This window comes from Molothrus aeneus, chromosome 12 (assembly GCF_037042795.1).
Source record: "Molothrus aeneus isolate 106 chromosome 12, BPBGC_Maene_1.0, whole genome shotgun sequence".
Classification (NCBI taxonomy): Eukaryota; Metazoa; Chordata; class Aves; order Passeriformes; family Icteridae; genus Molothrus; species Molothrus aeneus.
In genome coordinates this window covers 7,493,555-7,509,830 of record NC_089657.1, presented here as the reverse complement: position 1 = coordinate 7,509,830, position 16,276 = coordinate 7,493,555, and the positions used below count along the sequence as shown (strand labels likewise).

Sequence of the window (16,276 nt, the reverse complement as noted above, 5' to 3'; positions counted from 1 at the left end):
AATTACATTTTTTATATGTTTGTTTAGTAATATCAATCCAAGACATCATTTTGAGGATATAATTAACTGCATGTTAGAACAGGATGTGTTAGACTGTTTTTGTGTGTTGAAAGAGACAAAAATCTCTGTTAGCTGTATTTAAGTGCCATCTAGTGTCTCAATCCACCAATTTCACTCTGAAAACCCTCAAAGCTTTCAGAGCAAAATTAAGTTGCAGGGTTAAAAAAAGAGCAAGGGTCACAATGTTCCCATTTCAGCACTAACATGAAGTCCTTAATCTGTATGGACAGTAAATACCGATCTCAGGGTCCCACTGGCAGACATCTAGTTTTTCAAGTTTTTACAGCCTAAAGTTTAAAGCTTATATTCTTGACAACTTCAGAACCAATCTAGGTTAAAATAAGTTTATAGCTGGGTCACATTGTCACATATGAAATTAGCCATTAGAAAATTATGTCTTTCATCCTGTCTGTTTCCACAGTACTGAACAATTGATAGTATCTGTAACTTCACTAAAGTGCTCTTGGCGTGCTCGTCATAAATGGCATCTCTAATGGTCTATGTAAACTTCAGTTTGTCTCTTTTCTTCCTGAAATTCATTAAATGCTACAAAGAAAGAAAGATCACAGCCATTACAGAGAGCTGTTGTAGCTCAAAGTAAAATATGCAAAACACTTGGGCTTTCTGCTGCAGTTAGTGCGACCATAACAATTAGCTTTGGCACCCTTAGAAATGAGGACTGACTCCTACACCTCTGAGACATTCATTGGAAAGTCTTGTCTTTAAATCACAATGATAAAAATAAATTAACTTTTCAAGTACTATTTATCCTGACTGCTACAATAAGCAAGGGTAAGTTGACAAGTACATCAAAGAACTTCTACTTATGTCATGAAGTGAATTAGTGTGAATTGGTTTCAGAAATATAAAACGGGAAAAAGAAATAGAAAATATAAAGATATGAAAAACCACAAGAAACAGCTTCTGATCTGCATTAAGAAAGGTTTGTGATGAGGTGTCTTAAACTAGGATGAGAGAATGCTTAGATGGAAAACATTTAGGCGAGACAAGCACATTCAGAGCAGCTTTTAGAAATCTACAGCTGCACACGTGCATAAATCTATTGGGCACAAATGAAATTGATAAAAAATCATTCTTCAGCTTTATCTAGCTTGCAATTCTTTTTGTGTTTTCTGTGAATGACAAAATATTTACAGAAAACAAAAAAGGTGGATTGTGGTTTTTTATTTGATGTATATTTTGACCTAAGTTTGCTTATAAAGGACGAGACGCGGTTCAGCAGCCCTCCAGCCCGGGAAGGAGCTCAGGTCTGACACACGGGCAGGATCCCACCAGAAGCTTTGGAAACCAGGTGGAGAAGCGGGCTGGAGCTGCCGGGCGCTGCCCCGGCTCGGACATGGAAAGCTGTGCCTTGCACAGAGGGAGGAACCCTTGTTTTAAATGCAAATCCCGGCAGGAGCCCCGGGGCCTCCGGGATAGCAGCTCCGTGAGGGGAAGCGCACTCCGTGAGGGGAAGCGCGGGCGCGCAGCACCCCCGCCCCCGGGCGCCTCTCCCCGCGCTCCCGCCCCGGGCCGTGATTGGCCCGGCGCCCTCTCGCTTCTCCAATCCCAGGAGCGGAGTCCGTTCCCGCCCCCGCCTGATCCCGCCCACCGAAGCGACAGCTCAGCTCCACCTTTCCGGCCGTCTCCATGGCAGCGAGGGCGGGGGGTTTTGAGACGTCCCGGAGACCATTGCGGTTGGTTGCTTTGCTTTTCGAAGCCGGCGAGGCTAAAGGTAAACTAGCTAGTGTATTTGGTATTTTATTTTTTTTTCCTGACTTATTGTCCCGTATTCATACGGGATGGTACCTTTCAAAGAGATCGTAAATCCATCCTCCCCCCCCCTTCCCCAATGGTAGGGCGCAGGCGGTGCGCGGCCCCGCTGCGGCCGTGGCGCTCCCGCCCCGCTGGGGCCGCGGCCTGAGGCGGAGTGGCCGCGGGTCCTGGGGCGGAGGTGCCGCACTCGGCCCCAGGGGCTTCCCTGGGGCTGCTGGAGATCCGGGGACTGCCCGTGGAGGTTCATCCCGGGCTGCCTCAGGCCAGGGCAGCGGTTGCCCCACGGTGCGGCGGGCGGAGGATGCTCAGGCCGGTGCCGGTCTGTCACGCACGGTGCTGGTGCTGGTTTATCGCTGCTGTTGTCAGCTATAGGCGCCCTTAGAGACAGCAGGTACGGGCGGCGGGATGCTCTGGCTTCCCCTGTCCCCGGTAAAGGTGTGTCACAAAGAGCACGAAGTGCCCTGGCAGAAGGAACGAGCACGGAATGGATGTGCTCCGTGTTAAACGGGGTTAAACATTAGCGACAGGCCAGGCGGACAGAAGTGTTTTCAGAGTGTGATAAAACATAACATCCCTAGAAGATGCACCCCAGTGTCAACAGAGGCCACATGTAAATCACTGATTTCAGATTTAGGTGTGACACATGATAGGGAGGAGGCCTTAATTAATGTTGTCTTAATGAGCTCTTTTAGTTCTCCCACCCTTTGACATTATCAACACGTGGCAAGTTACTAATTTTACTTAAAGTAAAAACGCAGTCACCTCTGAGGTGAAAAAAAATAGCCAAAATATTTTCAGTCTTCTGAAAAGTGTTATACGATCTTTATTTGCATCACTGGGCAGTTGATCTCCTTAATAGCTCAGAAAAAAACATTAAGTTCTAAACAATTTAAACATAGTTTCCTGTGAACAGTTCCCTGTATCTGTGAGAAGTCGTTTACAAGTATAACTGTGTTCAGTGTAACGTGATAAAAGCCAGAAATCAGTAATGTAAACAGTAATAGTCAATTTATGTAAGCACAAAGTGTGTGTGTGGTTATAAGCATATGAAACTCAGAAAACTCAGTGCTGAATCTGAAACTGAAAAACACTTGGTTTTCATAAATTACTAGAATACAGTAGCATTTTCCTAAAACATACTGTGAGCATTAGTTGTGTGAATGTATTCCAGGCAAATTGTAGCAGTGCCTTGTGGCAGGTTTTGTGTAGATGGCTGACATGTATAATGTGTGCAGCTTTTTAACCAGAATTGTTTAATACTGGAAAGTGTACATTAACGTACATCGTTAGAAAATTTTAATTTCACTTGGCTTTCCTTTTATAGAGTACAAAACTGGGGCAAACAACTGAAGATGTCATCCTGTTTGGCTCAGGAGGTTCACCTTGCTAGAAGACACGAGGAGATGTGAGTAGTTGTGCTCTGCCTCGCAGCAGTTCGTGTTGGGTCTTGTGATTTTCCCCCTCCCTGCCCACGACCCTCGGTGCCGGTGAAATCTGAGCTCTGCACAGCACAGTGGTGCTGCAGCAAGGGGCTGGAGTTCCAGGAGGTGGCACTCTTCCTTCAGGAACCATGGGAATTAGCATCCTTGCCTGCCGTTTAGGGTATTTAGGTTGATGAGGTTTTTGACTTCCAATGGTGGTACTGGTTTAAGATCTCCATTGTCAACCTGTCACTGTTAAAATTCCTATTTGGGGAAGGTAATTGGATTCTCTCACTCAATGCCTCAATTATAGAGTTGCTGCTTTGTTGCCCTGTAAACTCAAATTGTGAGGCAAATACAGTAGTGATTCAGGAAAATTTGCTTTTCTTGTAACAACTAGTACGTGCCAACGAGCAAATGTGGTACTGATCAAGTGACCCCAACCCACCCTGTCTTTCCTTCTTGGGGGAGATTCAGTGTTTCTAAGCACCTCAGCATTTGAGGACTGCTGCTTGCAACGTTACAGCTTTGTACCAGCACAGCAGGTGATGCCTGCCTGTACCTTTTCCCTCCCCCAGCACACCCACCCTGCAGCCGGCTTAATTAGCCCCATAGTTTTGAGAAAACTGGGTAAGGTAAAAAGGTTATTTTCTAGCTCCTGAGCAAAATGTTCTACCCACTTAGCAAAATGTTTTCCTTTGTAGACTGTCTCAGAGATCAGAGCTGCTACAGCAGATGGAGACTTATCTAAGAGACAAAAAGACTAAAAAGACATGGCAAACTCAAGCAGCTGATGCAGCTCATAAAAGGAATGCAGCACTTTTAAATGTAAGTTTCTGCAACTACCAGGAACCGTATCAAAATGTCACGGTTATGTAGCTTAGATAATTAAAAAAAAAAAAAAAAGAGAAGTGTTTGCTCTATATTTGCTCTATAGTTGTCATTTGAATTCTCTTCTATATGGTTCCCTCTTCTGGAACTTGACCAAAAAGTATTAAATGACAAGTGTTTATTATCTGATGGCATCACTACCTATTTCCCGTGCCCTTCTTACAAAAGCCTCGTGGTGGCAGCTGCTACTATGTATTTTTATTTTTTTTTGAGCACATGTAGTGATGTAACACATGCTAGTACATGTCTGCCTGAGAGAACTTAGGGCTCTGTCAGGACTCACAGCCCCTCTGCGCTGCAGGGATGTTTGGAAATGGACTGACCAGGCTGCAGTGCTTTGGGCCAAGGGTAGGAACTGTTCTCCTGCTGTGGTTAAGTTGTGGAAGAGGTTCTCAGTTTAATATTTCTCTCTAAAGAGGTGTAGAGTGACTTCAAGCATTTTACTTGCAAGTCTGTAAAAGCAGACTTCATAGGGGTGACACCACTAATAATGTTCATACCTGTTGTAATATTCAGGTAAAATTTGTTTCCTAGGTAATTAAAAAGATCTAAGTTTGACTGGAATACTGAAAGGCTCCTCTGGAACTCCTAGCTCAGGCATCTGAGTTTGAAGAGATGTGCTTGACCACTGACATGATGCATTTGAAAAATGTGTGTTGCTTTTCCAGGAGGCAGCAGAAAACTGAACCTCCTGTCCCTTTTCTTTAATCTCCTACTTACTAAGGGTCTATAATGCATGTGTTGTGTTTATTGAAAAAGTAAGTTTTACTCTAGAAAATTACAAGATTAATTTGTGTCACCAGAATTTCTTTGTTTTTTTTTTTCATGCAGAGCCTGGTTCAGATTTAAAATGTTCACATTTTGGGTGGGTATAATTCTATTGCATTAGAGTGTGCATTTAAAAGAGATGTTTATTTAGAGAAGGGCAGACAAGAAGAACAGTTAGCTGGGAATGCCTTCTTAACTATTCTGTGACAAAGAAGATTTTTCAGCCTGGGCTGGTGAACTGGTACATTCTGGACAGAGGCAATCAAGCCCCTCTTTATTTGGTATACCAAGTGTAGGTGCTTCAGTGAGAGGCTGAGGATAAATGGATGGTTTGGTTATTTTTTCCATAACTCCTGCTCCGTTCATTTAGTACTTTCAGCTGTTATGATTCCTATTTTCCATAGGCATTTTAGGTTAGATTTTTACTTTATAAATAGAGGGTTTTATAAATTATTTGTGTTTATGAATGCATTCTCAGTTTACATATACAGGCAAACACAATAAATGCAGGATATATTTCTCCATCCTGAAAGCTATACTGTAGTGAAAATCGTAACAATAGCTCAGACATATACAGAGTGTAAATATTTCTGCAGTTAAACAGATATTTGCTATCTTCTGTCACATCCTCAAAATTGTTCCTTTCAAGTGTCAAAAATGTTGGTGTTTGTACAGAAAAAAAGCAAAAACATATGTATCAAAACAAATTCTGTTGCAGGATAAAATAGCATAAATCAATTTAAATCTATTAATTTTATCCTAGTTTTAACAAGCATGCACTCCTGCAGATGCTTTTTGATAACAGAAGAAAACAGGAAAAAAATATCTATGCAGCATAATATATGAGAAGCTTGAAAACAAGACTGATTAATGTGCCAGATTCAGAATATTGTTCCTGATACCAGGCACTGTACATTTCACAGTTACCATGTGGAGAGTTGTTGATTTGGCCTACTCAAAAATACATGGACATGACGAAGTGTTATTTTTTTATTTGCATTTCTGGTTTTCTGCGTGTAAGCAAAATCAGTTGTTTTCAGTAATAGATCATAGCAAAAGCCATTTTTCTTTCTCTGTGCTAGTTGGAATTTATGCACAGGAAAGATTTTAAAATTAATTTAAATTCTAATCAGTAGGAAGCAAGGAACTAACCTTTTTTTTTTAATTGAAATTTTGACATTATAAGCATTTGTTCAGCATTTTAGCATAATTATCAGAGTATTTTCCTCAATGTCTTTAGAGGGAGACTGCAGATTAGGGAAATCTGTATCATTTGGTGCTTATATAATGTTGTCGTAATAAAAGCAGAAATTAGACTAGTATTTGTAATCTAATTTATGACATTTGTTTCTCAGTGATATTTCTTGTGTTTAGAAATATGTATTACTGTGCAACAGCTTGTAACATGAAATAGAAAAGAAAGAGTATGCTGTATAGTAATTAGTACTGGAAAGGTAATTTAGAACAAATTTGCTTTCCTTCCCAGGCATGCAATTCCAGAATTATTTAAGTGTGATTGTGCCAGACTGATATCAATATAAGTGACAGCTGAATTTGGTCCCCTAAAAGCAATGTATGTGTCATGCATTCCATTTTACCTCTGGGGAAGGGTCTTGAATTGTTTTTGTTCCAGTCCTTGTGGTTTTAGGGGAAGCACTGTAAGATGCTCTCTTTTTTTCAGTACAGTGACATATTAGATTAGCTGTTTTTTTTCCAAAGAAGTTTATACTGCTGATGTATTTATTTTTATATTGATGACAGGGATTTATTTTTCTTATAAAGCTTACCAGTTGCATAGAAACACAAGTGCCATCTAATCTTTGAGTAGTTCTATTTATTTTCTAAAGCATACTACACCTTCCAGCAAAAATTTCTTTCACTGTCTGTCATTAAATCAGTATTCTGAATGACAATAGACTGCACAACACAAACTGGAGTGAGCAATGAAAAGACACATCCAATATCTAGGCTATGCCAAAGTGACCTTCTCTACTAAACATATATGCACAACTGCTGTCTCCTTTCTTGCCTGAAAGACTTTCATTTCCTGTCACCATAAACATTCCAGTTACTTGGCTGAGTCTATAAAGAAATAATGATTGATATTCTTCTTCCTCCCTGTTAAAACTCCTACAGTAATTAGGAAGAAGGAATCAGAAAGGAGGAAAATCCAGTGGAAGAATATGAGGTGAACATTACTGTATGATCCTTTATTCAGTCTGGTTTGTTATGGGGATAACTTCTCCAGAGTTGGCCTGAGCCATTCTGACACGAGCTTCATTTGGTGCTGTTTGTTTGTGTCTGTTCTAAGTATGTGCAACAGAGAAATTCTTTGCTTAAGTCACTTAGATCTGTGTTGGCCTCTGTTATTGTGACATCAGGATTTCAAATGGCCTATGTCCTTTTTCCTATTCCCTCTATATGTTTATTCCTTTAGTCTCTTCTTACCTGAGAAGGGGCAGCCATTTGCTGCTTCTGAGAATTTGGATAAATCTGAGAATTAGTTTACTCTTTCTCAGACATCACAGTGGTATGGATTTTGCTATAGAAAAGGGAGGAACAATTTTACTTGGATTAGGTTTGTTAATTATGTACAAGAGAATATTGTAAAAGGAATTAATGAAATAAAATAAGATGAACACTAAATTGAACAATCTGACTGTGTGTGTCACTAAGTTAAACTTCAGCAAGGCTGGGTTTTTGCTTTTATTAATCATACTCTACTGAACTAAACTTGAGTTGAGCACTGTTTACTTATTGATGTGTTCAGACTGGCTATTATTCAATACGAGTAATCATGTTTGGTCTCTCTTGTGGATATGCTCCTCCAGAATCTCACTCTTCTTTTCAGCAGCAGTGGTGGTGAATATTTGGGAAGTCCCTTTGGGGAATTTCCTCTCTCATTTAGTTTTTCTGTTGTACTCTTCACACCCGCTCTCTGCTCCCAACTCTGCCATCTGCTATACTTTCTTTCCCCCTCCACTCTGTTCAGCTTTGGCTTCTTCACACCCCACTCCCACGTCCCTTTCTGTCTCTCTTCATCTGCCCACCACTCAATCTCTTCAATGTTTGGGTATGGAACTAAGCCCACAAGAACAGGTCAGAACTTTAAAGGGGGAGGGTGGTTAGTTTGGGAGCATGCTTTGATTTGTTTGTTGCTGTTGATTTTTTTGGTTGCTTCTTTTTTATAAGATTTATTTGGGCCTGTGTGAATCCAGCACACATCCACTGGACAAGCAGAAACCCAAATACTGATTTTTTTTTGTAGAAAACTATGTGAGGTGCATTGTCATCCAAGCTTGTCTGGTGAACAGCTTGCTGCAGCTCTACATTTATGTGCACATGTTATGCATGCATATTAGCAAGTCATCTTTGTCTTGAGAAGTAAAGATCTTGCACATAATTTGCCTAGTTGCTTTACAGTTACAGTAGCTAGAATACATACTTCAGTCTTATGCAGCACAGAGAAAGATGTTCCATTCCCCTAGTTACAGTAGCTAGAATACATACTTCAGTCTTATGCAGCACAGAGAAAGATGTTCCATTCCCCTCTATTTCCTTAAGTTTTATACAACAGAATTTAACTAATTTACCCTGGTGTCCAGAGAGAATAGCAGTGTTTACAGCAGAAGTCTTACTTGGTTGTGAAATGTATTCTTGTGTGAAATAGGTGCAGCAAACACATTTAGCAGCTGTAGGGTGTTAATCTAAGTAGTACAAGTTGTATTTCAGAGTGACTAAACAAATATTTGAACTTCAGTGTTAATTTTTGAATGCTGTTTAGCTGTAATGGGTTTATTTAGTTAATATAAATGTCTTTATGTGTGTATTTTTCTTTTAAAATTCCCAGTGCTTGTTTTTAAAATGTACTTTGCTTGTGTTTTAGGATATAGAAGCAGCAGAAAAAAGGCTGCAAGAAAGAATGTATTTACTTCCACATCCTGATACTGTTAAGTTAGAAGTAAGTCCTAGAACTCTGTCTTTTCATTTGTTTCCATTTGCTGTTTACCAAATATTTTGCCTTTTTTTTCCCCTGAAGCATGTTCTTAAAGTGAAAATAATTGATTTTAAAATCCAGTGACTGGTATAGCCAAAGGCCTTGCTACTGTTGTAGCAAGCTGAACCTAAATTCTGGGACAAGGTCCCTAGATTCTGGAGCATTCTGGTGGAAATATTTAGCAGCTTTCAGATCTATACAAACTTCTATTTAAAAATGAAGTTAAATATAAAAAATCAATATTGTGAATACTAAAAGATTACTTTGTTTACTATGTCAGAACTATTTAGTTTGTTTTATATGGTCATCCTATTCTCAGTTTACCACAGATTTATCATCTTTACATTTGAGGGTCAGCAGTTTCTATCAGCATGAACAGAGAAAATTTCCCATCAATTATTTTAGAGTTGTATGGAAGCCTATGAAAAGTACTACAGCAGGAACACTCGGTTCTTTTTTTTTTTCTTCTCAACCTGCAGTCCCTAAATCATTATTTCAAGATAAAAATGTGAGCAGATTCCCATCTGTTTCTTGCCCCAGTGGTTTGTGCTTGTGCTGTGTGGTGGCTTGGTTCCCAGAGGCACAGGAGCAGAGTGTCCCGTGCTGGTTTGGGTGCCGGGGCTCTGTCAGAGCAGGGCTCAGGGCCAGGTTTCAGCACTGTCAGCTCTGAAGAGAGGTGGATTGTACCTCAGCTTCACACCTGCTGGGCAAGTGTTGGCATGCTATGGCTATTACTTAAAGGAGAGGCATCACTTCTTGTTCAAAGTTTTCATCTGTCATTGCATTTTGTAAATAGCCTGCTGTGGCTGTGACAGGGGGCACACTGGCTATGCCCCTTCCGTGGCTTTTTTATTATTTTTAGACATTTTTAGGCAAAAGGGTACATCCTTTCCTGAATACTTGTACATTTTGAATGATGCTAAGGAAGATGCCAACCCACTAATATTAAACATTAAACCTGTCTTGACTGTGTTCAGAAGTAGTTTCAGACTCTTCAGTGACTTTAGAGGCACCTCTCGAGGTGTTTGGGTCAGTTAGTCCATGGCAGGTGTGAAGCTGCTCCTCCACTCACGTCAGCACAAATTGGAGGCTGCAGAGCAATTGCTCGTGGCTGCAGAATGTCTGCACTCTGCAGCAGTGGTGAAATTTTGGAGAGAGCAGAGTTGCTATTTGAAGGAGAAGATCCTATTTCAGCTTTTTTTTTTTTTATGCTTCTAGAGAAGTGTGCTATAAATAGTGGGAAAAGAAAACTTTCTTTCATGGTACAAAATTCTTGTGTGTGCTTTGTTCCAAAACACTTCTGAGCATATTTCACTCAGCCATATATGTGTCTGTATTAATATACTCTGAAAGTTATGGCTATAATGGATCCCCAGCTTGCTGAGTCGGAGTAGTTTTGTGTGACAGCACATATGCTTGTCAAAAAAGATTCTTTGAGTAAATCTGTTGAAGAAAATATTTTTGTAAACCTGCAAGAGCCATAGTTATATCTGAGTTGCATGTAAGGATCAAAATGATTAGCCAGGAATCTAATACTGTGCCGGGAGATCTTCAGTTTTATGCTGCACTTCTCCTTCATTATATACTTAAATAAAGAAAAAAGGCTCACTAAATATGTATCATAACTGTTTTATACTGCAAAATTATATTTTTCTGAATGGACATCAATGGCAATAAACACTTACATACATGGATGGATTCAAGTGCTATCTTAGCACAACTCTTAGATCATGTTATTTTGTGGGGAAAAATGATACCTGACACTTAAAATATCCCTGAAAATGCTACCAACACAAAAATGATGAATGAGTAATAACACAGATAAATAATATGTTAAATTTATTACTCAGAGGCACAGTGTAAAGCAAGAGGAAAGGTTAGATGATCCACAGTGATTCTCCTAGACCACTCGCTAAATATGCATCACCTTTTTGTTATTATTTTAATTTGTGATCCAAATACTGCGTATGATTACTTTATCAGTGAATTATCAGGTCTAAAATTTTACTCAAATATTTTGACCTGTAGTTCTGTATAGTACTGTAAACTTTTCTAGAATGATCAATTTACATTGGTAAAGGGGCAGCCTTCATTTCTAACTTTATTTCCTCTGCAAAATGAGATTCCAGTAACATACATACTTAAATATAAAAGCTGCTTTTGGAAAAGTATATAATCATGGAAAATAGTTTATTAAAGGTACTGTAAGGTCTAAACTGATGTGTTGCTTACCACAAGAGGGCACATTCAGTCACTTCACAGTTTGTCCTGCAGAATGAAATATTTCCAAGCTGATATTTTGTATCATACAAGAGATTTAAAATTTCATATGTTAAGTACGTTGTTCTTTTCTGAATTGCTTTACTCTTAAAGTAAGATTTAATAATGCATTGCATTTCTATATTGTTTTAAACTGGCTGACACAGATTTTGAAATTAAGTTTATTTCTTCTTATATCTTTCTCAGACTCTCTATTGGGCATCAATAAAAGAATCTCTTCCCAAATGGGAAGAGTTTCTTTTAGGAAGAGCAGAAGTTCCTATTGGCTTTAAGAAAATGAAAGCTACAAAGCAGAGCATAAACTACCCTGAAGAAGATTCACAAAAATAAACATTTTAGTTTCATTTTGTTTTGTAATTTATCACTTAAGCAGAGAAGATCATCCAGATATCAACAGACTATCATGCCATTAAACTGAAATGTAAATAATTTAAATTAAAATTAGTTCTATAGGATTATTTAATTCCATTGTTGCATTGTGTACGATTCCTTATTTTTATTCTGTACTAGAGAAGTAATCCTCAAATGGGCTTTTAGGATCAAGAATGAGAAACATTTGTGTATAGATTTCCACCAAGGCAATTGGGTTTTCAGTGTGAGAGGAGTTTTATGTTATTTTTAATCCTCTGCTTCTACATATAAGTGCGATAAGTAAAGACAGATTCTTGCATTATCTTTCTTCACTTCAGTCATCTGTGCTGCATGCCTGCTCGTGGATGAGGCAGAAAGGAAGAATTTACTGTTAGCAGAAAAGGCAGACTGTGCATCAGAGTAGCCTTGGTTTAGCACCAGGAACCTGTGCAGGAACAAACTTGAATTTCTGCATCTGGTTTTCCCTGGTTTTTTTGTCATTGCCACTTTCATCACTCATGCACCTCACTCCAGGCAGCTTTTCCCAACCTCCTTCTGCCTACATTGTATTTGTTGTCTGACGGGTGGGCAAACAAATCTGTAGGGCTTTTTGCTACTTCTAGGCTGCTCTTAATTCTATTTTCTTTCTGCTGATATAATCTACAAGTGAGAACTTTTTCTGAGGCATGGAAAGTTTTGAAGAAGCAAACAGAAAGGTAACCGGCAGTGGCATTCCACGAGTTGTTTCCACTAGTGGCTTTCTAGAAGTTGAAGATGTAATATTTTCATTTTCAGTCATTGAACAGCTTCCCAGGTTCCTCTTACAGAGGTGCAGTATCAGTGAGTTTTAATTGTACTGAGCTAACTTGGTATGAAAAATTCACTGGTACAGAACTTCTAGAAGTGTCAGTTCAGTGGAAGATCCTTTCTGATGACATGCAGGTGTGACATGGCCTGCAAAAAAATTTCTTGCCTAATCAAAAGAAGCCAATAAAATATTAATTTCTTTTATTGTTAAGAACCTGGACAGGTTAACAGTCAATATACTGTTAAAATTTAATCTCTTGCAACAACGTCATTCAACCCCCAACCTGGAAGTAGTAGGAAAAAAGAAGTACCTCTGCCAGTGTCTGAGGATATGAAAACCTAATGATTGCAAATATTATTAGTCTGCTAATTATCTGAGCTATGCATCTTCATACTACATAGAGAGAGACTCCACCATTCAAAAAACATTATATCCCTATGCAGCATGAAGAACCACTGACACAATAAAATCAAAACTTTAGGTGCAATATTAAATTGTGTATTTTCCACAGGATTATTAGGAGTTCATTTTAAACTTTTTCTATTGAAGTGTCCATTAAACTGATAACTTTTTACAGAAACTGCCATCTTAGAATTATCCTGTTGAGTGGGTGTTGGTGTTTGTAACAATAACGTTGTTTTCATAATATGTGATGGCAGATTAGCACGCTTCTCTGCAGTGTTGTTAACAGTTGTAATTAAGGAATAAACAGTAAAGGGTGTCAGTCCGATGACAATTTCATCTATAGTGTCACAATACAAAATGTCACAAAATATTAGAACTGTTATATAACTACAAAAATATCAAATTAGGCTTTCATCTTACAAGCTGAGAGCTTAAAAAAAACTTGGCATAGAGACCATTGCAATTTTATACCTACTCAGTGTTCTGTCACAAAGACAACTTGGTAATATTTTCTTCTGTAAACTCACAATGTGATTCTCAATCTGATTTAGTGGGAATGTGTATAGATCTTACAGTTGTATAGCTCACGTTTAAAAAGCAAATAATTGGAACCATTTGAGCACACAAGAATGGAAAACCTATTATAGATGATACTCAGAATGAAGGGATGGATGAGCAGTTACTAACAAAGAATGGGACTCATTCTGTTCTTTGCATCCAAAGGGAAATCACTTCAATAAAAATCTGGGCCCCTAAGTACTTTATACATGGAATAATCTGAGTCTTTATCTCTTCTGACTCTGCCTAACCACTGGGACACAATGCAGGTTCTCACTCTCCTTGCCCTGGTGCTTTCCCCTGGAAGGAGATCTGGCTGTGTGGACATGGAGTGCAGCTCCATGGGTGAGAGTTTGGCAATGTGCATGAAAGGCACCTGCAAGCAGGGTTAGAGTGCTTACCCTGCTGCAGTTAGGTGCTCACATAGCATGCCTGAGAGTAAAATGAAATTATCTTCAAAGAAGGAATTTAATTTCCTGCAGCATAACTTTAGAAGCAATAGGGCAACTAGTTCAAGGAAAACTATGTAGGAACATGTCCAGGAAAATAACAACTGAATAAAGAGAACCATTTAAAGCAGGAATATGTGTAGGTGACTGTTCTCAGAGACAAGGGCCTTCATGTTGGCTTGTGGTTTGAAACAAATAAATGCAATTGCCCATGACTGTGAAATAGCACAGTAATAGGGGCAGGGGCAAGTGTCTGCTGAGTTGGGCCATGCAGGGGCAAGGGACCATAATTATATGGGATCTCCTGTTCTACTTAGATTTGTTGAGTTTAATTTGCCATGGCTGGGCTAGCTTGATACTTGCCTTTTTATAGATACAGATTTGAGAAAGCAAATGTAAAATTTTGGTGTGCTGTAAAAAAACTTAAGAATCCCCCTAAGTGATTTGTACTGATACGCCTATGAGATCTTGAATGGGTATTCTTCACCAAGTCAAGGCAGTCACTTCAAACCTATTGATTCTATGTAGTTATACCTATCTTATCCCAAGCATTTATATATATATAAAAGAAAATATAAAATATAGGAATTACATCATATATATCTTTTTTTAATTTCCTACTCATCATGAGTAAATTTTTTTCTCAAAAAAAACAAGCTCACCACATCCCCCCAAAAGAACAAAAAAACCAAACACAAACAAAAAAAAAAGCCAAAAAACAAAAAAGCACCCCCCCCCCCAAACTTGTTACTCTATAGTCTTGACTTGCTGCTTGCCCTTTTGTGTTACAATATATGTATCATAAGGTGCAGTGGTCCTCAGGGCCTGTTGCTTCCTGTGCTTTTCTGTTAGGTGGGGGACAGCAACTGAGTAAAGAGCAGTGAGAAAACCCAAAGGTTTTCTTGTTTGTAAGTTAATCTTTTAGTATCTTGCAAGAAGAAATAATTAATCATACTTTTATCATACTTTTCTAGGTTAATGCACACATGAATAACCCCAATACTAACCCAGGAGCACAGCCTGTTTACCCATCTTGTCACCTCTACCATCACATTCCCAAGCTTTTTACTTTCTCAGTTATTCTGGCTGTGGGGGCAGGAGCAGAAGGCAAGGCATGTTACTTTTCCCTAACATAAAGAAATTTCTTACTCTGCAGAATCTTCCACAAGCCTATTAATTTAATTTGAGAGTATATTGAAATAGTAAGTTGGTTTAGATGCATATCTGACACTATGGTATCCTCTTGACTGTATTTATTCAGGGTCATGTTTTCATAGAAGTTGGGAGTTAATTTTTAGGCTGAGCTTATAGTTCTTAATTTCTGTCTTTTTCATTCACATAGAGCAGGTTGGGGATGTACTTGCTCAGTTTGAGCTTGTTGGTACTGAAAAATAAGAAAACCAAATTTAAAAGGGAATGTACTTTTAGAGGTTATATCTGAAAGAAAACATTATTTACTCCATAATGGTAATTTTCATAATATTTTAATACTTGTGTTCAGATACAACTTGACCTTAAATATCACCCCAAATGCAAGCTGTTTTAACATATTTGTAATGCTAAGGTCTTCATTACTGTGATATTCTGTTTGCTCAAGGATTATAATCCATGGATATACTGTGTTATAGTTGAAATAAAGCTTTGATCAGTGTTGCATTCCATGTATGAGTTGGATGTAAGTTGGTGCCTGCTGCAGCCAAGTGTGAACAACGAGTAGGCCAGTGATAAATAACTTTGCTTAGGTATGGTGTTTGTTTTCCTCTGACTCTGATATGCAATATTAATCTGCTGAGTGAAGATTAAAATCTCAGAAGTTTACTGATGAAAAATCCAAATGCAATGAATCCCAGATCGATTATTTTCACTCTTCCTATTGTTTCATAATGTGTAAGCTAAATTACTTGAGATATGCGATTACTAGGAAGATGTAGATACAGATACTCAAACCCTTGCTAAGGAAACAGGTGGGGGAAAATGGTTCTTTAGTACATCCTCCTGCTGTGTGAAACTCTTTGTCTTTGCTATAAATAGGGTGATTTAATTTGGGAATTTGCTACTCCTTTTAAACACAGTTAAAACAGCTCTTGAAAATGCGCTAAGCTGTACCCGCTGTGTTTGTAGCCTTCCAGTTGTAGCTTTTACATTTGGCTTACTTTGAATACGTGTGTTTTTAACGCATACGGATAGAAAGTATGCTCATTTCTTCCCATAAGTTTTATCGCTGTGATGATAATCTTAAAAATAAATGTGTGGTGTTCTTTCCCCTCACTCTCAGTCGTATCACCTACCAGAAAAGCCTAATAAGCAACAAAATAGTGTGAGACAGTATTTACATCACACTTTTGAAACAGATTCAAGCAGAACCAGCTGCTGTAAGATTATTTTACAAATCTATTGTAAATTAATAAAAGGGGAAAATTGCCTTCCTTTAGGTAAATTACAGTCTCCCTTACTAATTACCGTAGCTTGAAGCCGCAGTAAATAAGTACCTGCCTCACTGCGGTGAATGGGA

At 38.6% G+C, this 16,276-nt stretch overlaps 1 protein-coding gene across 2 annotated transcripts; it reads left to right on the top strand.

The window, feature by feature from the left end:
• Nucleotides 1-1,704: 1,704 nt before the first annotated feature.
• CEP15 (centrosomal protein 15) lies at nt 1,705-15,425 on the top strand. 2 transcript variants are annotated; one of them, XM_066558150.1, is made up of 5 exons: nt 1,705-1,795; nt 3,161-3,241; nt 3,962-4,085; nt 8,803-8,877; nt 11,380-15,425. In XM_066558150.1, exons 2-5 carry the CDS (start codon nt 3,189-3,191, stop codon nt 11,521-11,523), a joined length of 396 nt encoding a protein of 131 aa, XP_066414247.1. In that variant the 5' UTR covers nt 1,705-1,795; nt 3,161-3,188; the 3' UTR covers nt 11,524-15,425. The 2 variants fall into 2 exon arrangements, with proteins under 2 accessions (XP_066414247.1, XP_066414248.1); XM_066558151.1 differs by lacking the exon at nt 1,705-1,795 and adding an exon at nt 2,000-2,227.
• The last annotated feature ends 851 nt before the right edge of the window (nt 15,426-16,276 follow it).